Below are 27,710 nucleotides of genomic sequence, written 5' to 3'. Positions count from 1 at the left end.
AAAAGACTGATAAAGAAGACTAATAACAGATGCTCCCGAGACTATATTTACAGCTAACATTAAAACACTTGACTTCTATTGTTCGATGTTATTTTTCGCTGGGTACAAAATGTATCTAAAACCATGCTAAATGTTATTTACAGTCCCAGGTGTAATATCTTGACAACTCATTAATTCAAAAAGGGCCACCAATCCTACAGTCAATCATTGTTCGTAATAAACAAATATTTTTGCTTCCATTTCACGCGGTATTTCATAGCGAAAATTAGTTGCAAATCATACTGATCCAGAATTTTTAGACACTGCTACAGGTCTACCTGGTTATCACCTTCACACTACTTTTTCAGATTCACTTCCAATTATACCCTAGCAATTTCTGAAATACCGTACATACAAATTCAACCCCATTCGCCAAAAAATCAAGTTTTTCACAATTCTTTTGTTGTTTTCGGACGACACATCAATTCATATAATAAATATTGTACATCGACACGCTATTTCGCAGCCGAGTCTCGTGGTGTAATGGTTAAGGCATTGAACTCCTAATCCGTTGACTAGAGTTCGAAATCCGATGACCAACTTATTTTTTTTTTATTTTATTAAACAATAATTTTATTGTAATTAATCAAGGATAACACAATTTTAATCATCCAGTTCTATTATGATATTATATTTTTTTATCAAAGCAAGATGTTACCAATATTTTTCTCATTTTTAGTTCTGTCCTACCACGGGGTGATTCGCATGATAATAGGACAATAAAACATGTGATATGTATGAATGGTTGTTGAATCGACCTAGAGACCTGTCATCTTCAGCTATCGTAGAACTGTATTCCAACATGACTGTCATTTCAATTGTTATACCGTTCCGGTTGGTTTATTGCATACACTCTATAGGTGTGAAAAATTATTATAGTATGGAAGGCCAGCAGGGACAAAAACGTATCCAAAAAGATACAACCAAATATGGAAGGCCACTAAAGTCATAGTTACGTAAAGGCAAATTAGCAAAGCGGCAAAAATACCCAAAATGCCTATTAAAAGGAGGGACTGTCCCCACCACAGACACACGGAACCCCCGATAGAGAGCAGGGCTTGAAGAATGAGGGAAATTAAAACTACAAACTGCGAAAGACCGCCAACAACCGCCGCTTAATAGGGAAATCCAACTAGATTGCCCCGCAGGGCTACAAAGAACTATCAACTGCGAAATTTGGATATCCAACTAGATTGCCCCGCAGGGCTACAAAACCACAGTCATGGTTGGCATGAAGAATGAGGAAATTAAAACTACAACCCGCGAAAGACCGCCAACAACCGCCGCTTAATAGGGAAATCCAACTACATAGCCCCGCAGGGCTACAAAGAACTATCAACCGCGAAATTTGGATACCCAACTTGATTGCCCCGCAGGGCTACAAAAACTACAATCATTAAAACATACCGGTAATTATCTTGCTAAGTCGTGGCACTTAGACGCTTCCGTAGTATAAGCCTTGCTACATATACACGCATTTCTCAGCTTCAATTTGAAGTAAATCGCACTGACTCTGTGTCTCGCTGGCATCGTCAACATTGAGTATGTGTTGTTCATATTTACATTTTCTTAGTTGCCTTGAATAAAGTTTATTATAATGTATATGTATCCCTATTAACATTACAGTCACGCTGGTAGCTGTGACCAGCAAGTTTTAAAAATAAACGGCTGATAAAGTTTTATTAAATTATTTACTGTCATAAATCAAGGATAACATATAATTTCAAACATCTATGTTTCGTTTTATTCGTTTTATGGAGTACTTAGTAACCCGATGACTTTCCAAACTTAAAGCTGCTTGGCTACATTCATAAAAAGAAATAAAATCCACCAAAAAAACGTTGACAACGTAAAGAAAGCAGCAAGTTTAAAAAGCCCCCACCTCGGCTCACTTTTTGAAACTTGGTCCCATTTTGAATATCAACAGCAAATCGGTGTTTTTAACGCTTAAACAATAGCATCATTGCCATTAACATGCCTACTTATTATAAAACAAAACATATTTAGGATATTGGCCAAGAACAACATAATAACCTTTCTGATCGTTCCAGAATGTTAACAACTTAATATCGCATCGGCACATTAAAGATACATAACACTTCTGGAAATGTTTTAAGTTGATAATTATGACAAAGTTTAAATCAGTATCTTTTACAGATGGGACCAAGTTTCAAAAAGTGAGCCGAGGTGGGGGCTTTTTAAACTTGCTGCTTTCTTTACGTTGTCAACGTTTTTTTGGTGGATTTCAATTTACAATATATAGTTTTGCAACCGTCTAACATCCACTTGCACAACACATCCAGAATTGAAGTCACATTTCCGCATGCTAATTTATCATCAGTACATACATTCGTTATATTTTACCATTTCGTATTTAACTGTTGCTTGTAAAGATGAATATATACTGTAAAAACTTGATAGTTAGCATATGTGCTTACTATAGAGTGCTTTTAAAACATGCAAACGTGCACAGCAAACATAAAACATCAACTCAGCAGCCAGAATGTCTAGAAACTACCAACTTGCAACTTTACACTCATTTCGTGGTAGTAGGTCATATAAGGAATTTACATGCACGCATGTGGAACTACAAATCCTGACTTGCTTTCCAACATGTTTATCATTTGATAAAAATTGTGCAGTACTGCTGGTAGAAGTGCACAGAAAATGTTGCATTACTGTATGCAGAAGTGCAAGACAGAGATTTCACTTCTGCATGCGGAAGTGCAAGTGAACATGTACCTTATGCAGTAAAAAGCTGTAAATGGTCTATTGTAATATTTGAGGTATGACTATAAATCAGGGAAATTCATCGGTATCAAAAAGGTTTCATTATTAGACTTAATTTCAATACTGAATTGTTTGAATTGTCATATTTTGGAAGCTACTTTAACAGACACAATTGTTTGGATAAAGTAAAATTGGCACCCATTCCTCCGATCAAAAAGTTGAATCTTGTAAATTGGCCCATGCACTTGGTATTGATTGGTGAGGAAAGGGGGAGGGCTGTTAGATTGAGAAAATGATGCAATATTTGACATAATTTTTGATGTTTTATTTACAGGGTGTGGGAGTAGCAACACTACTGTTATTGGTATGGATGAATGCTATGCCGTGGAACACCTAAATTACCGTAACAATGAATTCTGTCAGTGGACATTCAACACTACTGAAGGAAGATATATCTCTGTTCAGTTTGAGACATTTGGACTTGAGGGATGTTGTGACTTCCTACAGTTTGGTACCTTGCAGGATATTGATGTATATGGTAGATACAGTGGGGATAGCCTACCACAAGACTTCCTTATTGCTGATAGTTTCCTAGCAGTGACATTTACAAGTGACTTCAGCATAACTTATTTGGGATTTGTTATTACACTGTGCGATGTCAATCCAGAAGGTATGCATCTTTATTAACATATGTGACACGATCAAGGGAAATGAGTAGGATGTCGCTAATATTGATCTTGAGATATTGGCAAAGAAAGTGTTAAAATTCTTTTCTTTTATATTGTTTTTAGCGATTGATAAATTGACATAACTTTGCAAAGAAAAGTCTTATTAACACAGGGTTTTCAGTTTCTTAAAGCTCTAAATGTTCTCTTTAGAAACAAATGTAAAACTCATTTTCGACCAGGGTTGACATGTGACTCATTCCCTTGATCATGTCACATATGTGATCAGACCCATTTGCTGTCAATCTTTATACCAGGACAAAAGTTGCAGTAATAAACAACATGTACACATGTTGCATTCATGTTGGGTACATGTTTCATTTGTTTTGTACTGCTAAATTTCTTGTCATCATTTGTTATTGCAAGTTAATGTAATAAAATAAACTGTGTTTGAATACAGGCCAACCCACATGAGTCATGTTCAAATACAAAATTGAATACTGATCCAAATCTTTATACTGTAACCTTGGGGTATCCATTAGGGGTACAATTACCGAATAGGGTGCAACTTGCTAGTCCAGTCCTCGTTTACAGAGTTTAGGGTTGGGGTAGGGCAGTCTTGTAATAAGACTAGTAGAGTTGCACCCTATTCGCAATCGCCTCCCAATTAGGACAGATTGAATTTGGATTACAGATAACAATTAAATGTAAAATTGAGAAATAATTTGTTTCCTTAACATTTTGCTCAAAATAAACTAAGCATTAGGCTTCCCAAATTTTTTCCCATTACCCAAATTTTGTAAGAAAAATATTTCATGAAACGCAGCATAGTGCAAATGCTGTTACTTACCGAAACTCATCAGAGGCGCACCATGAGGCAAAATTTCAAATATGCCCTAATGACGCCTCCCGGAAAGACAAATAGGAGTAAAAAAAGGGTCAAAATGGGCTTACATGACCAATATGATGTTATCTTGCTTCTTAATGCATGGAGATGGATTTAAAAAAAAAATTAACTTAACTAATATTTAACTAACATAATTTATAATGCACCTTTTCCTGTGGCTACAAAGCGCAACAAGCATATTAAAAAGAACAGCAAACATGATCAAATACAGAAAACAATATTATGGAAACAGATATGTCTTGAGCATAGTTTTGAATGATTCAAGAGTAGCAGCATTTCTAAATTTGAACCGGTAAGGTGTTTCACAAACGTGGAGCTGCCACTGAAAAGGCTCTATCGCCAGCACCCTTCTTGGAACGAGGCAAAAAGAAGGAAATACTATCTGCCGAGCGGGTCTTCATTGCCCTCTGGGATGATTTTTTCACAGTGAGGCAGTTAGTTATGTACTGGGGAGAGAGTCCATTCAGAGATTTAAACACATAAATCAGCATCTTGTATACAATCCTCTCACTGACAGGGAGCCAATGAAGTTGGCTCAAGAGAGGGGTAACATGCTCAAATTTTGGTTTGAGACATATTAAACGTGCATACTTATTTTGCAACTTCTGCAAACGATTCTTGCATGTCCCACAATCTCTTTTGGCAGAAGTTGCAACCCCCAAAAGGGTTGCGACCCACAGTTTGGAAACCGTTGACTTAGCAAATTAGTGTCCTCCGATCTTTTTTTGAATATTATTATTATTTTTGATCACGTATCATAGCTAAACGGCCAAAAATACAATTCGTACATAAACTTATATAGATTGAACACTTTAAGAACTTTAAAAGACTTCAAAAACAGAATGAAATTTCACACAAAATATTTACTATTTACTTGGACCGAATATTGCACAAAGTATTGAAAACCACCAAATATACTAAATTCCAAAACATGACAAAAATATTACAACAGCTGCAACAGACTATAAAAAAACTCATTTGTGGCACTGAAGAATAATTCCAAGAGGTGATCACTGATTTAAAAGATCAATAAAATATGGGACAGGGCTCAGCAGAAAGTGCTCGGTCCTGGCACGGAATTGGAAAAAATTGTGGGAGTTGCGCAAATAACACCATTATCCAAGAGAAGATATCTTCCCCTTCCCAGAATATTTTGCAACATGATGTATCATCTTATCACAGCAAATAACACTCCTATTACTTAAAGGAGTATTTTTGTGATCCTAGCATCCTCTTTTTATGATATTTTTTAGTATATTTTTCCATTAAAAAGGCTTATTCCAAAAATTTCAGTTGATTCAGATTTTGCATTTGCGAGGTATGCATGATTATGTGTATTTTCACTGCTCCATAGCCAATGTGTTGTAAAAATAACCAATAATTTGAAGTCTTAAGTCATAGAAAAAGTAGTATAAGGTCGTGTGTCTTGAACTCACCACCCAAAAAGGTGGCGATGTTACATTTTCCCAAATTCGACTCAAATCAAATGATGATTTGTCATGCTTGTGGTCTCATTTTGTTGCTAAATAAAATGCACTTTCAACCCTGTAAAAAGAATTCCGTTAGCCTTTTTAATACTGACACTGTGCTTCATAATAGGTGGCGGAGGTGGGGGATGTGGTACAAGCAAACTCTATGGGATTGATATTTTTAGTGCATAATCTACTTCTGTAAAGGCTGTAAATTGGATTTTGACTCTATTTAGCATCTAAAAGACTCATGACCTTACAGCTAAACAATTCTACTAATTGTTTTGAATCATTTATGATTGGTTTAGCCTAGAAAATACAAATTTTTCCATACAAAACTACCTGTTTTCATATTAAACACTGTAGTAAGTAATGCGGATGTCTTCAAAATCTAATAGTTACTGTAAAATTTTAATTACTTATCCTACCATAGTCAAAGTATAGATTTTCTGAAGGAAATTTGATGAGGAATCTAAATATGGACTTACTTTTTCTGTATGTGTTAGGGGCAAAATGTTTCAATTCAAAATATGTTGAATTGTAAAATATTCTGTAAAATATTGACACCCTGTATTCCAAGATTACCAAACAGCTGTGATTTTGATTTCTTCCAAAGTCAGTGGGCTCCCCCTATCCTCTAACTAAATGAATGTTGTTTACTTCCAGTTTATTACTGCAAGTTGGTAATAAGCAATGCATAAAATTAACCCATTTTTATCAAAATCTTTTTTATTCCACCCTGTATAACTTGAAGGTCACCCTGTATAATGAGTTGAAATGTGTATTTGAATTGCTTATGCCTTCAGCTTTCCAAAAATGTATACTTTTGCTAGTTTAGGGTTGATAATTGTGGAGAGAATCTAATTAGATACTCGATTGGGGGTAAAAATCATAATATTTGTGATGTAATGCTACTGGTGGTGAGTTCAGGACACATGGCCATAAACCTGTGTCGTTATGATTCCTTCGCCTGTATTTTTATGCAATTCCTACAACAGGCAAATTCCACTAGACTGCTTCCAGTTTTTTTATTGCACCTTAGACGTAGATCAGCACTGTAACTTTCCTGCACCCGTTTTTATTTTATTCTGATTTTTAAAAAACCAAATATATTGGTCGGATTAATCCCTGCTGATCCGAGCCATGGTTACCTGCCTGATTAAGTTGCCAAAAATATGCTGTAGGGGCATAGTAGTTTTGTCTGGTACAATTCTTGAAAGCCAAAGCCATAATGTACGATCTTATAATATGAAATTAGTTGTTTTTTTCAAACCTGATTTCCCAGCTTACACCTAAATGGAATCAGCTAAGTTTGTTGTGTTTGTAGGTCAAGAGCGATTTTGACATAAAGTCATAATCATGACTTTATGTCCGCCATAACTATGCTAAATGATTGAAATAGCCAGTGGGGTTTCTTTTACTTCCCTTGTTATTTAAGCTGAACAGAAAGCCTTCCTGGCAGTTATCACTCAATTATTTCAGCATTATGGGTAAAGAATAACACATTCAAATTTGACGGAAATCGTACATTATGGCTTTAACAGATGATGCTGGGATTTCGCCAGTTAGAGAATCGTCCACAGGTAGTTTTAATCAGCAATTTGTCAGTATATGCAGACCTGCCAACTGTTCCTCATTTTGAGGGACTGTCCCTCATTTGGGGTTTACCAAAGTGAAAAAGAGGGACAGTCCTGCTTTCTGAAAATTTCAGTGATGGCAAATTTAATGTAAGAACAGCAAAAAATGATGCAACTTTCACTTTAAAATTTTGCTATAGCATTCTATTTAGTCTATTGTGATAAATTCAGACCTGCAAAACCTTCTCCGAATTCTGAAAGTATTCCACACCTCAAGTCTTTGAATTTGTTGGTACCAGGTTTGTGAACATGTGCAAGGTTTTTGTCTCAATGTCCCTCTCTCTGACTTCGTAGGTTGGCAGGTTTGTATATGCAGTGATCATAGTAATAATGTAAGTCTCTTTTATTTTGACTTGTTCAATTGCAGCTGTACCACCATGTTCTCCTTCTGAGTTTCAATGTTTTGATGGATCTTGCATACCGGAATACTTGGAGTGTAATGGATATATAGACTGTCCCTCTGGAGAAGATGAGAGAAACTGTGGCACAGGTATGCAATATTTACTTGACATTCAGGCAGGTTATAAGGTACACAGTGTGGATGGTCTCCTGCTATCCTGTAAATATTTCAATTTGAAATCTGGTTTTGCAACCGTCTGACATCCACTTGCACTACACATCCAGAATTGAAGTCACATTTCCGCATGCTAATTTATCATCAGTACATACATTCATTAAATTTTACCATTTTGTATTTAACTGTTGCTTGTAAAGATGAATATATACTGTAAAAACTTGATAGTTAGCATATGTGCTTACTATAGAGCGCTTTTAAAACATGCAAACGTGAAGAGCCCCATCCACAATAAAGGGTTTTGAGCAAATCATCGATATACACATAGTTATATACGAACAAGTAAACCTGCAAATGTGTGTCTCAACTCCATTTTCTCAGTTGGTAAAGTGCTGGACTTTTGTACAATTTCATGTTTTCAAAAGTGCTTGATAGTAAGCACATTATACTCACTATCGAGTTTTTATGGTATGTGAATAAATGATGATGTAAATGAAAGAATATGCAGTTCCGCATCAGGGGGATGAAATTTATATCTCATGTGGATATATTTTTGCCGCATGTTTGCATGCAGCGGTCAATCAATTTTATGTTGTATGTCATTGTGCAGATATTTTTTTCATGTCATATGGAAACAGAACATGTGAAACACAAAATACTTCAAAAGACATTGTAGTTTCTGTATTCACATGTCATATAATTATTGTATTAGCCTTCCCACAGTGCTTACATTTTACATCTTGTTAACAATAATCCTCCTAAATGCATTGATAATACCCCTTATTAGCTAATTAGTACCAGTTAAATTAAATTAAAAATAAAGTTAATTAACTAATTGAATAAATAATAAATAAATAGCCTTACTCCCCTAAATCATATTGGACATGCAGCACACAAAATAATAATGTCAGCATACAGACATGTGATATTTAAATCATCTGCACATGATCAATATGTGACCTGCAACCACGAAATGAACATAAAGTTGCAAGTTGGTAGTTTTGAGATGCCCTGGCTACTGTGTTTGGTGTTCTTTGCACGCACCTGTTCCAGCCAGTATAGCATGTCTGTATGTCCTTTGTGAATGTTGGCACAATGGGCCATTCACGAAGGACATACTACTGGCTTGTACAGGTGCACAGCAAACATAGAACATCAACTCAGTCAGCCAGGATGTCTAAAAATACCAACTTGCAACTTTACGCTCATTTCGTGGTAGCAGGTTACATATGGAATTTACATGCATGCATGTAGAACTACACGTCCTGCATTCCCACATGTTTATCATTCAATAAAGTTCTGCAGGTGGAAGTGCACAGAAAATGTTGCATTACTGTAGTACCTCATGCAGTAAAAAGCTGTTTGTTTGTTTGTTTGTTTAAATGGTCACTCTGTGTGGAGACACACTTGGGTCCTGATGGGACCAGGCAAACAAAATTCTCAAGCCAGGCTAAAAAGCCTATATAAGCATACTGTCCTTGTATGGAAAGAGAAGTGAGAAACAGATTTGAAGACAAAGAACAAGGAAAAGAAGGCCACTCCCGACAATCAAGTTACCAATTTTACTGTCAGCCTTAGTGTGAAGAGAAAGGAAGGGCTTAATCCAATCTCAACTGCCACTGCAGGCTTAAATGGTCTATTGTAATATTTGAGGTATGGCAATAAATCAGAGAAATTATGCAACGGTATCAAAAAGGTTTCATTATTAGACTAAATTCAATACTGAATTGTTTGCTGTCATATTTTGCAAGCTACTTTAACAGACACAATTCTTGGGATACTTTTAGTAAAATTAGCACCCATTCCTCCAATCAATGTTGAATCTTGTAAATTGGCCCATGCACTTGGTACTGATTGGTGAGGAAAGGGGGAGGGCTGTGAGATTGAGAAAATGATGCAATATTTGACATAATTTTCAATGTTTTATTTACAGGGTGTGGTAGTAGCAACACTACTGTTATTGGTGTGGATGAATGCTACACCGTGGAACACCTAAATTACCGTAACAATGCATTCTGTCAGTGGACGTTCAACACTACTGAAGCAAGCTATATCTCTGTTCAGTTTGAGACATTTAGACTTGAGGGATGTTGTGATTTCCTACTGTTTGGTACCTTGCAGGATATTGATGAATATGGTAGATACAGTGGGGATAGTCTGCCTCAAGACTTCCTTATTGCTGATAGTTTCCTAGTAGTGACATTTACAAGTGACTTCAGCGTAACTTATTTGGGATTTGTTATTACACTGTGCGATGTCAATCCAGAAGGTATGCATCTTTATTAACATATGTGACACGATCAAGGGAAATGAGTAGGATGTCGCTAATATTGATCTTGAGATATTGGCAAAGAAAGTGTTAAAATTCTTTTCTTTTATATTGTTTTTAGCAATTGATAAATTGACATAACTTTGCAAAGAAAAGTCTTATTAACACAGGGTTTTCAGTTTCTTAAAGCTCTAAATGTTCTCTTTAGAAACAAATGTAAAACTCATTTTCGACCAGGGTCGACATGTGACTCATTCCCCTTGATCATGTCACATATGTGATCAGACCCATTTGCTGTCAATCTTTATACTAGGACAAAATTTGCAGTAATAAACAACATGTACACATGTTGCATTCATGTTGGGTACATGTTTCATTTGTTTTGTACTGCTAAATTTCTTGTCATCATTTGTTATTGCAAGTTAATGTAATAAAATAAACTGTGTTTGACTACAGGCCAACCCACATGAGTCATGTTCAAATACAAAATTGAATACTGATCCAAATCTTTATACTGTAACCTTGGGGTATCAATTAGGGGTACAATTACCGAATAGGGTGCAACTTGCTAAACTTGAGTTCAGTCCTCGTTTACAGAGGTTGGGGTAGGGCAGTCTTGTAATAAGACTAGTAGAGTTGCACCCTATTCGGCAATCGCTCCCAATTAGGACAGATTGAATTTGGATTACAGATAACAATTAAATGTAAAATTGAGAAATAATTTGTTTCCTTAACATTTTGCTCAAAATAAACTAAGCATTAGGCTTCCCAAATTTTTTTCCCATTACCCAAATTTTGTAAGAAAAATATTTCATGAAACGCAGCATAGTGCAAATGCTGTTACTTACCGAAACTCATCAGAGGCGCACCAGGCAAAATTTCAAATATGCCCTAATGACGCCTCCCGGAAAGACAAATAGGAGTAAAAAAAGGGTCAAAATGGGCTTACATGACCAATATGATGGTATCTTGCTTCTTAATGCATGGAGATGGATTAAAAAAAATAATTAACTTAACTAATATTTAACTAACATAATTTATAATGCGCCTTTTCCTGTGGCTACAAAGTGCAACAAGCATATTAAAAAGAACAGCAAACATGATCAAATACAGAAAACAATATTATGGAAACAGATATGTCTTGAGCATAGTTTTGAATGATTCAAGAGTAGCAGCATTTCTAAATTTGAACCGGTAAGGTGTTTCACAAACGTGGAGCTGCCACTGAAAAGGCTCTATCGCCAGCACCCTTCTTGGAACGAGGCACAAAGAAGGAAATACTATCTGCCGAGCGGGTCTTCATTGCCCTCTGGGATGATTTTTTCACAGTGAGGCAGTTAGTTATGTACTGGGGAGAGAGTCCATTCAGAGATTTAAACACATAAATCAGCATCTTGTATACAATCCTCTCACTGACAGGGAGCCAATGAAGTTGGCTCAAGAGAGGGGTAACATGCTCAAATTTTGGTTTGAGACATATTAAACGTGCATACTTATTTTGCAACTTCTGCAAACGATTCTTGCATGTCCCACAATCTCTTTTGGCAGAAGTTGCAACCCCCAAAAGGGTTGCGACCCACAGTTTGGAAACCGTTGACTTAGCAAATTAGTGTCCTCCGATCTTTTTTTGAATATTATTATTATTTTTGATCACGTATCATAGCTAAACGGCCAAAAATACAATTCGTACATAAACTTACATAGATTGAACACTTTAAGAACTTTAAAAGACTTCAAAAACAGAATGAAATTTCACACAAAATATTTACTATTTTATATACTTTGACCAAATATTGCACGAGGTATTGAAAACCATCGATATATTTGCTAAATTAATTAATCTGAATTTGTACATAAGCATATGTAGCCAGAGGTTTCCAATAGTATATAAATCTGAACTTTTTTTTGAGAAAAGTGGGGGGGGTGGAATGATGCTGTGAATCACAAAATACCCTTTTAATTGTACTTCAAAAAGGTTTCTTTTGTTTTCATGTTAAGAATAGTCAAGAAATAAACATTTTGCAAAATCTGGATGTGCGCTATTCATTGAAGTACTTTTCAGTACAGAAAATTGAAATGGAAGAAATGCATTATGGGAAGTGTAAAATATCTTCTCTGCTTTTATCCAATGTTATTTTATTTTATTTTATTTTATTTTATTTTATTTTTACAGGTCTGTTTACTTGTCCTGATGATTCTGGGGTATTTGTTGATGATCCTATATGTGATGGCTTTCTTGATTGTGCTGATTCCAGTGATGAACGATTCTGTCGTAAGTTGTCCAACCTATGTGGTAATTTTACCTCGTGATTACAAACTTTTATTTGCATGGTGTTACCACTGATGGTAATGATCACAATAAAGGGGCACTTTATGATTTCAACATCTCTTTTTTTATTTAATATGGATCAATATATATCATAGGCGTAGATCCGGGGGCAATATTTTTTTCCAGGGGGATGGTCCATACAATCACCGCCCCCCAATGTTGACGCCTGATAATGGGTTTCTGACCAAATTAACCTATTAAATATTTGCCTATTTTAGCCCCAAAAGTGCAAATGTTTGTGTGCCACGTACGCATTTATTCTACTTTTACACCATATTTCATCAGTTTAGCTTCAAAATCGTAAAATTCGCGAATTCGCCAAAAGGTGCTGCATTGACTATACTTGAAGAATTTTTTTCCAACTCCATTCCCCCCCCCCAATGTCAGAAAGAAATCTATGCCACTGATATATATTGAAGAGATATGCATACATGTATTGCACCGCTCCATAGACCACTGTGGCAACAGCCAGAAATTGCGTACACATACTGAAAGGCTAGTATAATAGGCTTGCATCTTTCCATTGCAATAAATGTTGCTTTTGACAAATTTCTGTGGTAATTTGTTGTTTTCTGCTGTGAATTTCTTCTCAATTGATTTGTTTTGTTTGGGTCTTAGTTCTTTTCAATTTTACCAATACCATCAGATATTTGCCACTGCAGAAATCACCGCTGCAAAATTACTTTTGCGTAAAACATGGAGCTATAATATTTAGCAGTAAACCTTTGCATGAGGAGCACATACTACCATGATGTTGCAAAATCAGAGCTAACAATGCCTACGGCACAAAGTTCATTCATAAATTTTCATGTGGCAACAGCCGATTGCCTCAGCAGCCAATCAGAGACAAGTGCAAAGTGCATTTCAAGGCAGTAAATATGCGATGTATGCTTAAAATACGCTCTCATCAAAGGTTTATTACAAAATATTATATATTCTATTCAAGTTGTTTTCTTATTAATAATAGTCTTTTTGTCTTTCATAATGTAATTCATAAAAATATTACACTTTGTTTTTCCATTTCTCATTACAATTCAACCAGTTTTATGAAAATTGCACTTTTTGCAGCTTTTATTTCTGTATGAAAAACACCAGTAAAGGCTACATCTGAATTGTACTGTCTCTTTGGTGATTTGGTAAATTGTTAATTGACTTCATTTAAATGTTCGTTTTTTCCATCAGCTCCCTGTGTTGATGTCCCACCACAGTGTGCATCTTTGCTGTCATACAACCAGACATATTTCCCGAATGATTTATCTTGTACTCTTGACGAAGCACTGGGATTATTCAATAATACATTTTTGGAGGATTGCCATGACGATGCAACATGGCTGCTGTGTTCTATTCTATTCCCTGAATGCCAAGGAGATGCAGCCACTGTTTCGCCATGTTATCAACAATGCCTGGACATTGTCGATAGCTGTCCCAATCAATTCGATGAATTAATGGTTGATTGTGATGAATTCCCTGCTAATCAGGAAGAGCTCTGTTTCCTTCCAGAAGGAGGTGAGTTGTCAATGCTCATCTTGTATTGTAGCTGTGAATTGGGCCTCAGATAATAAAAGGATGGAATCAATATAATTATGTCTGCCCTAATTCTAGAGAAATATTGAACAGATCAAGCTGTTACCATGGTAGTTTCATCTGCCGTATTTGAAAAGTGCTGGATATGGTATAGAGGCAAAACCAGCAGCAAAGCATTCTAAACTGAGCTCAAAAAGAAAGTTAAAATTTTTCACAAGGTCATATCTTGAAATCCTGTCCATCAAATTGAACCAAAATTACACACAGATTTACTTCAATACTCTACTCTTAACACATGTCAGTAACCAAGCAGTTATCCAACTGACACAACAGTAAAATGCACTGACATGGGACAGCTTCCTGGACCACATTCACAGCCCAGCCCTGTTTCATGAAAAAAGTGTATGAAAAGCAGAAAGCAGCACCGTTTTATCATCTGTGCAAGGATCTTGTGTGCATTCTCACAAGATTTTTTGTCCTGGGTGCCAAATGTTGGGCTGTGAAAGTGAAGGAAGTCCAGGAAGCTGTCCCATGACAGTGCATTTTGCTGTTGTGTCAGTTGGACAACTGCTTGGTTACTGACATGTGTTTTGATAGAGTATTAAGGTAATCATATGTGTAATTTTGGTTCATTTTGATTGACAGTATTTTAAGATATGACCTTGTGATTCACAAGTTGTAAAAAATTTTAAGTTTCTTTTTGAGCTCAGTTTATTTATAAAAAAATAGAATCAGAGATATTAATTCCTTCCTTTTACTATTTGTGCTACTATTTACCTTGCTTTTTCATGCAGTGTCATTCAATGTAAAAGTGAGGGCAATGTTATTATTTTGCTTCAAGAAGTTGAAATGGTCATTTTATAGTGTCACATAATTATATAATGAGGGACAGTCAATATGTTCCCACAATTATTATTTGTCTCCGCTCATGCAGGACTTTGACGGGGACTTTGATGACTGTTGCTTATGATAAATACAAGTTTGTACCTTTGTCTTTCAAAACATACAACAGTTATCATTAGAGTTTTTAATTGAATTATGTAATGTCGTTTGCATGAAATCATTGCTATATGATGTACACTGACAATTGTCAACATTGGCAGGAAATTTGAATTGCAGTCAAGGAACGTGTAATAAAAAGAAAATGCTTTGGTGAGTTTTTTAACAGTATTTGAGCAATTTTGAATTTTAACCTCTCTGTTTAACACTCCTCATCTCAAATTACTCAATGGTTAAAATTATCTTTCAAATAGAAGCAAAATTTATAAAACAAAACTTGAGATGCCTGAATATCTGGGGGGGCAAAATCAGTTTTGCAAGAAATTGCCGCAAAAAGCGGAAATTTACGTAATTTTGGGGGTTTGCCTTAAAACTGGGAGGGGGGGGGGGGGCAAGAAAAACACTTTGGGGAAAATGTGAGATTAAAGGCATTACACCTGTAGAAGTGACTACACTTTACAGATACACCGCGTTTGGTCTCGTGTGTATCATACACAGACACTACTGTCTCAAGGAAGCCAACTACTTGAAGGATTGGAATTCACCGTCCATGAAATATTATTTTATTTCAGATATTCATGGTGAAGGACTCTGTGGAAGCACACCAGCAATAGAAGAGTCCAGAATTGTGGATGGAGCAGATGCAGTACTAGGAGCATGGCCATGGATTGCATCACTAAGACATGTGCAATATGGGCATAATTGTGGTGCTAGTTTGATTTCTGAAAGCTGGGTTGTTACAGCTGCACATTGTGTGTAAGTATAGATGAGTTGACCTCAATGTTTATCAACACAGGCAAGGGACTGGCATATCGATATGCTTGAGCAAACTGCATACAACCACTACTGTTCAATAGCCTTCATGTGATGTGGCGGTAGTTTTAAAAGCACAGGCCCTGAACAAAATATGATGCGCGTGTATATTGCCAGGCAGAACACAATGGAAATTGTGATGATGCATGCGCATACTCCCAGGCAATGACATCAGAAGTCAACTCATCTATAGGTTTCAAAGAAATGGCAACAAAGACAAAACTGTCAACCAATACATCATGCTTGGGCGCTTCTGTGTACAAATGTGTCGGGCACTTCCAAACAGCTTATATACCTAAAAAAATAGTTTTGTTTTGGAGAGAAGCCCTTAAGAATGGGCATCTTCCTGTGATAGATACTAAAAGGGGCAGCCTATTTTTTAGTGATAATAAAATGATCGTATTAAAATTAACTTATCTTGTCACAAAAACATGCAATGTTGCCACAAAAACTTTAGAAATCAATGTTTAAGTAAAAACTGTTTAACATGGTAAGACTTTCATGCGTGCGGAAACCGTATCTGGTGCATAATCTTAGTTTGCATCTTTTTCTACCAATGAATGCAAAATGTCTCCTTTTAGCGTAATTTGCATATATACACCAGGCACAAAAAGAAACTCGTCAGTTATATTCATCCTTGCTGTTCAATAACTTGACAATTTTGGATTATTCTGAAATATACAATTTGTTCATTTGACACCCTGTTCGTGAACATTGAGCAAGAATTGACCAAGATATGCCTCAAACTCTCAAACCCCAAAATGAAAAGTTGCAATTTTAACGATTCAATTGTGCCTGTTACACTGTGTGCTTTATTGATTGGCCCATGGTGCTTGTGTGCAATACAACGATGCGTTCCCATTGAAAATCGTTGAAAATGCAACTTTTGATTTTTGGGTTTGAGGCTTTGGAGGCGCATATCTTGGTCAATTCTTGTTCGTTTTTCACAAACAGGGTGTCAAATGAGAAAGCAAAGTCCAATTAACAAAATGTATAGTTCAGAATAATCCAAAATTATCAAGTTATTGAACAGCAAGGATGAATATAACTGACAAGTTTCTTTTTGTGCCTGGTGTATATATTTTCCCACCAATTTCCTTCAGCTGTTTTGAGCCATGTGACTTTTTAAGAGTTGCAAAGAGTGAAATAGTAATTTTTAAATCAAGAAAAAATGGAAGGAAGTTGTTTTTTCTCAGTTTTCAGTGAAAGAATACGTCTTAGTGTTTATAAGTATGGAAACAAATCCCAAATTCGGTGGTGGATGAATGTGTCTCCCTTATTCTGCCCTTATAAACCAAGTAATTGTGTATTGGATGATTTCTGTGATGTTTTTTTTTTCAGGGATTTTTTTAATGGTCGTTACACAGATTGGTTTCTTGTGTTTGGAGACAAAATAATCAATCAATCATCAAGTGATGAGCAAGTGAGATATTTTGATGCTGTCATAATAAATAGAGAATATACAGGCCCACCAGTTTTTCATCATGACATTGCACTGTTACATCTATGTGAGCCAGTTATATTTACCGATTTTGTACAACCAATTTGCCTAACAAGAACTTGGGAAGAAAGAGATTCATATGAAGATGAAGACTGCTGGATTGCAGGATGGGGCAAGCTTGATGAACAAGGTAAAACGGATGAGTGTGATAAAGCCATTGCTTGCTTGCTGGTCCAAATTTGCTGTTCTTATTTTATTGAAATGCCTAATGAATATTAAATAAATTGCCTTCCATTGTATTTTTGTTGCTATCAATATGAACAAAACGGTAATCATTTCTAGTCAGCTCTATGAACAAAATGGTATTCATTTCTAGTTATATTCATTTCTAGTTATATTTCTAGTTATTCGTTTCTAGTCAGCTGATAAATTATCTTCCATTCTATTGATTGTTGCTAAGAATGTGAACAAAATGGTATTCATTTCTAGTCAGCTTTGTGTTAAATTTTACCTGTATTATGATTCTTATTTTTTGTCATTTTAGATCTGCAGTTGTTCAAAAGTTTCCCATAATTATGATCATCACCATAGGCATAGATCCGGGAGGCATTTTAGCCCAAAAAAAGTGCAAATTTTTTGCGTGCTTTGCGCAAATTTATTCCACTTTTGCGTCATATTTCATCAACTTAACTTCAATATGGCAAAATTTTTCACATGCGAACTTATTCTGTTGCCAAAAGGAGCTGGATTCACTATACTTCCAAGAAAACAACCCCACCCCACCCCCCATGTCAAAAAATAAATAAAAAATTACGCCACTGATCATCACCATTCAATCTGATCGAAGATCTGTGGTCTGATTTATAATTTGCAGCTTTTGATGTGTCAAATGTTTTGCAAGAAGTTGGAGCACCGCTGCTGTCACAGGAAGATTGCAGCAATTATCATATAGATAATGGCTATCCAGAATTAGCACCACCCGATACAGAGATATGTGCTGGTTATCTTGGCAATGGGCCAAGTACTTGCAGGGTAAGTCAGGCCACATTAAAGCCTTAATGTACCATCTTTTTTCAGAATATACCTATATTTTTTTTCGAAACCAATTTTTTGGCATATTTGTAATACTTACACATGTTCTAACTTACATCTATGAGCAAACTGTCAAATTCGCCCTTAGTATTTGTAGTAAAGCGGGATGATTTTCTGTTGGTCTGACATATTATCATAATTTTTCAGATTATGATTGGTTGCGCTCCACACATGTGTAGGGAGCATAATCAAACTGGCTGCGTAGGAGACTAACTCTGAGGTCACACACGGCGTCCTAATCCAAAAAGTGTGAGCTATTACGAGTGATAGAGATGAAGTTTATGATGTTGTTTCTTTGCAAATTTCCAATGTTTTTCAAGCGTCCAATTTTATTGGGAACTTTCATAATGATTGCATATTATCATTTTGGAAGAAAAAAAAAAATCTTAAAAATTTAAAAAGATCGTACATTGAGGCTTTATCTGTATGCAGTGTATATCATAACTAATCACTGACATGAAATTTGACTGCTGAATATTGGATTTTTTTTTGCTTTGGGGAGGCTACATGTGAAATCTCAGCAGTGCTGCAGATACTAGCTCAACTTTTATTCTTAGCCAGTGGGTGTGGTTTAGCTTGTAAGCATTAAATTTGATTGGTTCCTGGAGGTCGCCTATATGTGTAATAGAGGATAGTGGCAGTGTCGTCACACAAAACACGCTTATCGAGGCGCAAGCATGTAGGGCGTTGTAGAGTGTAAATGTGAGGTCTGTAAATCTGGTATAATAAAAATATTAAAGTAACCCCTGATCAGATCTCCTTGACCCTGAGATCCTAGGAAATTTGAGGCACTTGTTTTCCAGGATCACTGATCAACTGAGCTGAGAGTAAAAACACTGTATCACCTTATCGATATTGAGCTAACTTGACAGCATGAAAAAAGCTTTGATGGTCTTATAACATCAGGACACATAGCTGCTGAGTGAAGCGAGATTGAACTTGAATATCACAAGATATTCTTATTACAGACACATCATTGTTATGTGGAACCAACTACTCACCCCAGCAGTCTAAGTCTTTGATCTGGTGGATTTTAAAATAAAATTTGCTATAATTAAAGACAGAGATAAAAAGATTTTATCGCGTCTGACGTAATCTGTCAATCAAGTTTGAGCACGGTTTGTTTACAAGTGTCGTGAAGATGACTTGCTGAACGCGGCGGTATAAGCGGGCGCCTTATTGTTAATTTTGTACCTTCAAACATGCAAACCATCTCAAAAGTTAGGTCTTTATATTAGGAAACTTTCTTTTCGCTGAAGGCACCATAAAAAGCTGCTTTTTGCCTGTAATTTTTGCCATTTGCTGCTATTCCTTTTCTCCGATCAGCACCAGATAGATTGGTCTTCCTTTTACGTGCTATTAACCTGTGTAAACCAATCAAGGATCGTAATTGACAGTGACATCAGACGCGATAAAATCTCTGTCTTTAATTATAATCTCTGCCCAAACTGTGCACTCAAACCATTAACTTTTTAGGTGCATAAGCACTGCAAATCCTCTCCAATGATCAACACATATCTTTTGTTCATTTGATAGGGTGATAGTGGTGGTCCGTTGGCATGCCTAGACCGAGAAGATAATCGATGGCATCTTGTTGGAATCACCAGTAAGATAGTGTATTGTGGGGAGTGGCCTGCTTTGTATACAAGAGTTTCCAGATATTATTCGTTTATTGAATCCACCATCAGACGATATAAAAGTAATTATGGTTGACTTGGAATATTAGTAATCACCCATTTGTTTTTGCAATATATAAAACATAAACTTAAAATCCCTTGCTATAATGAAAGACAGAGATAAAAAGACTAGTTATAATAGAGGTTATCCATGTTACTCATGTGTGACTTCTAACAAAAGGCACTGGTTCCCGTATAGTATTCCTCATTCAAACCAATTCAATGCACAACCTCGGAGTCACCTGCATGACTTTGGCGGGCTATTTTGAAACATTCATGGTTGCACATGCAGGTACTTCTCTTGAAAGTCCTAAACAAGGTATATCAGTTGCTGATAGGATATGCAACTTATAGAACACGGATAACCTCTATAACAAGTTTTCAGCTCAGCTAAGGTTGACTTACTGTCATTCGGGATCTAAATCATCTTGTTTCGTTTTATCGTGGTTTTAAAGTTACATCAATTGATAAACATTGATTTTTCTTACAAAATTTCCGCATAACATGTTAACTTAAACATGTCCTACTGTTACTTTATTTTGACTTAATATATTCATTGGGTGTGGAGGGTGGGTTTTTTAATACACATGATCTCTCGATGATAGTCAAACATGAAATGACCCCTAATACAATTCATAAAGATATTCACAACACAGTAACATCTGTGATTCGTTGAACCATAGCAACGACAAATACAATTTCCCCAAGCCATTTATATATGATTGCTAAGAAAGCATACAGCCACTTGGTTTAGTATGCATGACCCCACATCTTAAACCAATGTGATGTGCAACTAAGTGAAGCAACTTGGCCTAAACATAAAATATACGCAAGGTCAGAAAAATTTCTCCCCAATGACTATTTGGTTGTAATTTGAATTCGCTTAATTAAAAGCCAGTCTCATGTATGCGTTTATCTTCAGAATGTAGTCCTCCTGATTTACTCTGTAGTAGTAGATACTGCAACAGTACTGACTGTAGTGACAGTACTAACTGTACTGTATGTGTATTTGAAGAACAGCAGTGTGATGGGATCCCAGACTGCCTGGAGTATGAGGATGAATTACTCAACTGTAGTAAGTAGTCTGCACAAAATGAACATTTTGTTTTATTCCAAACCTTGATCTATATTTAGTTCAGAATGTTTCCCTCTTTGTCAATTTAGAATTATGTCTTAGTTCCTTGCCTATCAATGTACATGTTATGCAAGTTGTATTTACATTCTATTAATCATTTTGCATTCATTTTTTGATCTACTTATTCTTGGCATCTGTGATAGTCATATGAGATGCAAATTACAGCCATGCATCTGTTGTTTTACTGCATATCATGTAGATAAATTAGAAATTTGGCAAATGCTCTCATTCTTTGAAGATAAAATAAATAAAACAAAATAGGTAAATAAAATGTTTTTCTGTTTTGTTTTTTTGTCATTTTTCACCAGTAACATATTTTTTTTTCATTTTATATGCTTGTATGTATTTTTGATTTATTATATAATATATCGTTGAGTGCACTGTGTCGTTTCGATTCCTTCACCTGAATCTTAATGCAATTCCTGCAACAGCTTCTAGTTTTTTATCGCATAGTTCAGCACTGTAACTTTCCTGCACCCACTATGCAAAAAGCATGTTTATACACTATGTGCGGATTGTACTATATTGGAAGAAGAAGAAACCCCCGAAATCGTGTTTGAATTTGCAGAAGAGATGCAGAAATATGGCCAAAATTTAACCCATACTGTGATAGGAAATATCGCAATTAAAGACAAGATATTTTTTGCAAATGTTTTTAACCAAGCAATATTAAAATCCCATTTAGTGATCCCAGCGAAAGTGTAAAAAAAAATTAAATTTTTCTAAATTGCTTAAAAGTGGAGGATAAGTCATTCAAATTGTCATTTGGTAATTTTGAAATGAAATTTTTGGCAAAAAACGAAGAAAACAGCAGTATTGACGAAGTTGAAGCCCCATTCAAATACATGTAGCTAAGTTTTGCCTTGAATACACGGTTTTCGGCAGAACCAGTAGCACTCTAGCAGGCTATATTAGAACATCTATGACAATGACAAAGGTACCAAAATCTGAATTTTGATGACTTTTACGATCATCCGGATGAACAAATCACTGAATGGGCCTTTAACAAAGAAATGAAAAAAAATCTTCATCAGTAGGCCGGGGGATACTTGAATATTTTTCTAACGGAGGTGTGTCTTAAGTTGCTGAACCCTTACTTATATTTACTAAGGGTAACTTTACCAAAAATATGGACCTATATCTATGTATTTTGGTTAATATGGGTCAATATTTATGTAGTATCTTAAAAAATGGGATTTTAAGCAAAAAAGAGTCACCTTGGGGTGTTTTTTGCACGTAGCACTGACATTTTTCAATGGAGACACATGTCTAAGATTTTTTTTCTTTCAAAACAGACCTGAGAAACATTGATAGGCCCTAATGATATGAAAAAGTGAGAGGGGAAAAAGTGGAGACATTAGTCATCCCGCAGTCAAAAAGTGGAGTATATACCCCCAATAATGTACTGTCATTCGTGTGATATTTTTATTTTGTTCTGAATTTTTTTTAAACAAAATGTTGGTGGATCAATCCCTGCTGATCCAAGCCATGGTTACGTGCCTGATAAAGTCACCAATAATGTGCTGTCATTTCGGGGAAAATGACTGATTTCCCCAAAATGACCAACAAAAGTGGGGCTATGCCCCTGCCCCCCCTTTGCGCACGCCACTGTAGTACATGTCGTTTATCTGCTGCAATTCATGGAATGATTAGCCATGATTGAAGCCGTGTAAGATCTTAATATGAAATTAGTTCATTTTTTTCAAACCTGATTTTTTAACATATTTGTAATGGTTACACATGTCCCAACTTATACCTAAATGGAATCAGCCAAAATTGTGGTGTTTGTAGGTCAACAGAGCAATGTTGACATAAAGTCATAATCATAACTTTATGTCTACCATAGAACTCCATATAAATGAACAAAATAGCCAGTGGGGTTTCTTTTCACTTTCCATTGTTATTTAAGCTGAAAATGGATCGAAAGCCCGTTCGCGGCAATTATTACTAATATTATTTCAGCATTTTGGGTAAAGAATAAAAAAAATTAAAATTTGACAGAAATCGTACATTATAGCTTTAACAGATGATGCTGGCATTTGGAGAATCATCCACAGGTAGTTTTAACACCCTGACAAAAAGAAGTCTTCATTATCAATTGGACCAATCAGCAAGATTGTTAGAATAATTTCACCACACAAAAAAAATTGGGGCAAATTATTTGCAAAGCACTATTATGATTGGTGATTAAAGTGAAGATATCATGTAATTGACCAATCAGATGCAATGTTAGATCGGTAGGTAGTGCTCAAGGGGTTAATCTGCAATTTGTCAGTATATGCAGTGATCACCATAATAATGTAATAAGTGTCTTTTATGTTGACTTGTTCATTTGCAGCTGTTACACCATGTTCTCCTTTTGAGTTTCAATGTTTTGATGGATTCTGCATACCGGACTTCTTGGAGTGTGATGGATCTAATCACTGTCCCTCTGGAGAAGATGAGATAAACTGTGGCACAGGTATGCAGCATTTACTTGACATTCAAGCAGGTTATAATGTGCACAGTGTTGATGGTCTCCTAGCTATCCTGTAAATATTTCATTTCAAAATATAGTTTTGCAACCATTTGCATTTCACTTGCGTTAGCCTTGATCAAGGCTTCCTCCTTACTTTTTCTCTATTCATGCTCCTCATAGGACCCATGTACATTGTATCAGTGGTAGAAGTAGGCCTATCATAATTATACTGGACTCTCTAAAATTTTTAGTCAGGTCAGATTTTTTGTGTAGGGCGCTGGCAACATGAGCTAGGGAGGAAGTGTGCCTTGTGGGGTGGGCGTGGTGGCATTTTGCTCAAACACTACCCCTGCAGTGCACAGTATGCCTGGAGTAAAGTAAGATAAGAAAGTCCACTATCTGGCCTCAACAATTCAAATGTCAAATCAATTTTTACAAAGTTAAGATGCTAAATAATTATTTCAAAAGAATAACTTTTGAAACAGAAATTTTTTTAAAATGTGGCAAACCTTCCATGAATTTTACATTCATTAACTATGGATGCTAAAGGACTTGAAACAAGTCTACACGTGCGTACACATCCAGAATTAAAGTTGCATTTCTGCATGCAGTAATGTAACATTTTTGGTGCATTATTTTGGTTGTATATCCACATACCTTGGCCATTATTACATTATTATTATTATTATAACTCTATTGTTTGATTATTGCTTTAAAACTTATTCCTATAATTTATCATCAGTACATACATTCATTTAATATATTTTACCATTTTGTATTTACCTGTTACTTGTAAAGATGAAGATATATGTGAATAAGTGAATGATATAAATTAAAGAATATGCAGTTCTGCATGCGGGGATAAAATTAATATCTCATGGATATATTTTTGCCTCATGCAGCAGGTACTCAATTTTATGTTGTATGTCATTGTGCGGATATTTTTTTGTTTTCATGTCAGCATCCGGATATTGATTTTATTGACGTATTACCATGGTTGGTTGGTTGGTTGACGTAATTCCCTCCTGTGATTTAGGAACACCAGATATCATAAATCTGTAAAAGTCATATACACCAGGCACAAAAAGAAACTCGTCAGTTATATTCATCCTTGCTGTTCAATAACTTGATAGTTTTGGATTATTCTGAAATATACATTTTGTTAATTAGACTTTGCTTTCTCATTTGACACCCTGTTTGTGAAAAACGAACAAGAATTGACCAAGACATGCGCCTCAAAATCCTCACACCCCAAAATCAGAAGTTGCATTTTCAACGATTTTCAATGAGAACGCATCGTTGTATTGCACACAAGCACCACGGGCCAATCAATAAAGCACACAGTGTATCAGGCACAATTGAATCGTTAAAATTGCAACTTTTCATTTTGGGGTTTGAGAGTTTGGAGGCGAATATCTTGGTCAATTCTTGCTCAATGTTCACGAACAGGGTGTCAAATGAGAAAGAAAAATCCAATTAACAAAATGTATATTTCAGAATAATCCAAAATTATCAAGTTATTGAACAGCAAGGATGAATATAACTGACGAGTTTCTTTTTGTGCCTGGTGTAGTTGAGAGTATAAAGTCATAGTGGAGGGTAAAAAGTCAAAGTAGAGGGTATAAAGTCTATTTGTTAGGCAGATTAGCAATGATGGCAGACCTCTTTACACGCAGCCAGTAAACTAGATGTCTAGCAATGTGTTCTGTGCTGGCATAATTGGGATAGCAGGTGATGTGGGTAGGGTCGAGGATGAGATGGGCTAATGAAACTGATATCTTGTCCCAGCTTCCAGGATATAGGCCCTCACACTCTGTCTTCAGTTGCTTGAGGAATGGGTCTCTCTGTTAGTGAAGTTCTAACAGCATTCAAGGAAGTGCTCTCTGGTTTCTGCAGCTTCGCCACACAGGCACATGGGGTTGATGTTAAATTGGTTGAACTTTGCTTGGTTGTATGTACCGGTCAGAAGTTTTGCTTTTATTGATGCTCTGTAGACATCTCTCTGGTTTGGTTCAACTGTTTCCCATGCTGGATGAGTCTTGCCAATATCACAACCATCAATGATGAGATATTTTAGGGATGATTTCCCTATTGCATCGTCCTTGAATTTACAGATCCAGAAGGAAAGCACAGTAGAGTTAATGAGACTTCTCCAGACTGCTTTGGTGGAGGATTTATCATGGGCATTTGGAAGGTCGTATTTGTTGAGTAGCCTGCACCAAAAAAGTACTTTTTAGGGCTTGATGCTTCAAAATGGTACATTTTCTCTCATCATGACATTTTTGTTATAATAGTACCAAAATTCATACGCATGGCTTCGGTTTCTAGTAAATATTTGTCCTACCGTATTGTAACTTTCAGCTTCGAGGGCGCACTGTCATTTTAAGGTGTTTACGGTACAGTGCGTTAAAACAAGAAAAGTCTCAGGTCAACCTACGTTGAATTTTTTGATCATTTGGCATCTAAATCATATAGTTTCACCTGATATTAGTGGCATTTAACTGTGAGAGTTCTGAATATGAGAAAATTCCACCCGAAATTAGCCATTTTCCCATTGAAACCCGTGTAATACATAATTAGTGGTATTTAATCACATTATGGCTTTAACAGATGATGCTGGAATGTTGCCAGTTGGAGAATCATCCACAGGTAGTTTTAAGCTGCAATTTGTCAGTATATGCAGTGATCAATGTGATAATGTAATAAGTCTCTTTTATTTTGACTTGTTCATTTGCAGCTGTACCAACATGTTCTCCTTTTGATTTTCAATGTTTTGATGGATCCTGCATACCGGGATTCTTGGAGTGTGATGGATCTAATCACTGTCCCTTTGGAGAAGATGAGATAAACTGTGGCACAGGTATGCAGTATTTACTTGACATTCAAGCAGGTTATAAGGTACACAGTGTGGATGTGTGGATGGTCTCCTGCTATTACCTGTAAATGTTTCAATTCAAAATATAGTTTTGCAACAGTCTGACATCCACTTGCACTACACATCCAGAATAATTTGAAGTTGCATTTCTGCATGCAGTAGTGCAAAATTTTTGATGCATTATTTTGGTTATATATCCACATACCTTGGCCATTATTACATTATTATTATTATTATAACTCTATTGTTTGATTATTGCTTTAAAACTTATTCTTATAATCATCAGTACATACATTAATTATATCGATGGTCTACAAGCGAAGATATTGCAAATAGTGTAAAGTAGTCCTGAATCAGCTTGGGCCATGTGTCTTTGTGTAGCAAAAGTGTTTGAATTGAGTCACGAACCATCTGTTTGGTGCTTGTAAGATGGGTAATTTCAAACAATGGGGCATTTGAAGTGGTATTTTAATTTATGGTTTTGAAATAAATGTCATATTATTTATTTACTAATGTCAATTAAGCCAAAGAAAAACATGAAAAACCTTCGCTTTTGTTATGAGATCTTTGATGATAAGCTTATTTTACATGAGAGTTTTACATTTTATATGAGAGTTCATTTTACATGATACAAACTTGGTGTGAAAAATTGGCAAAAAGTGGCCCAACTTCAGTGGCGTAGATTTCTTTTTGACATTGGGGGGATGGGGTTGGAAAAAAATCTTAAAGCATAGTGAATCAAGCACCTTTTGGCGACAAAATTAGTTTCTGGTACAAATGCGCGCGAAAAATTTAGCTATTTTGAAGCTAAACTGATGAAATATGGTGCAAAAGTGGAATAAATATGCACGAAGCGCGCAAAAAATTGCACTTATGGGGCTGAAATGGGCAAATATGAGGTTAATTTGGTCAGAAACTCATATTCAGGTGTCAACATTGGGGGGATGATTTTATGGACCATCCCCCCTGGCAAGATATTGGGGGGGGGGGATAAATCCCCCATCCCCCGGGATCTACGCCTATGCCCAATTTGCGGGCATAGCATTTGAACCTGAACTGGGAAAGACACCAAGTAAAGTTTTTCTGTTAGCCAAGATATTACTGATTCTGCTGCATATCACATTTACGCCATGACCCC

The 27,710-nt window shown here is 35.9% G+C and overlaps 1 protein-coding gene across 1 annotated transcript in view; it reads left to right on the top strand.

Moving 5' to 3' along the window:
- The window catches only part of LOC140155312 (uncharacterized), a 110,486-nt gene that overhangs the window by 69,837 nt on the left and 12,939 nt on the right, over nucleotides 1–27,710 (top strand). The window contains exons 19-29 of the mRNA XM_072178099.1: nucleotides 7,815–7,937; nucleotides 9,895–10,230; nucleotides 12,404–12,502; nucleotides 13,742–14,065; nucleotides 15,655–15,838; nucleotides 17,237–17,526; nucleotides 18,211–18,368; nucleotides 19,965–20,127; nucleotides 21,027–21,179; nucleotides 23,578–23,700; nucleotides 26,435–26,557. Coding sequence (XP_072034200.1) covers nucleotides 7,815–7,937; nucleotides 9,895–10,230; nucleotides 12,404–12,502; nucleotides 13,742–14,065; nucleotides 15,655–15,838; nucleotides 17,237–17,526; nucleotides 18,211–18,368; nucleotides 19,965–20,127; nucleotides 21,027–21,179; nucleotides 23,578–23,700; nucleotides 26,435–26,557 — 2,076 coding nt within the window. The remainder of the gene's footprint in view (nucleotides 1–7,814; nucleotides 7,938–9,894; nucleotides 10,231–12,403; nucleotides 12,503–13,741; nucleotides 14,066–15,654; nucleotides 15,839–17,236; nucleotides 17,527–18,210; nucleotides 18,369–19,964; nucleotides 20,128–21,026; nucleotides 21,180–23,577; nucleotides 23,701–26,434; nucleotides 26,558–27,710) is intronic.

The sequence above is a fragment of the Amphiura filiformis genome, chromosome 6, assembly GCF_039555335.1.
Source record: "Amphiura filiformis chromosome 6, Afil_fr2py, whole genome shotgun sequence".
Lineage (NCBI taxonomy): Eukaryota > Metazoa > Echinodermata > Ophiuroidea > Amphilepidida > Amphiuridae > Amphiura > Amphiura filiformis.
This window is presented reverse-complemented; position numbering and strand designations above follow the sequence as displayed.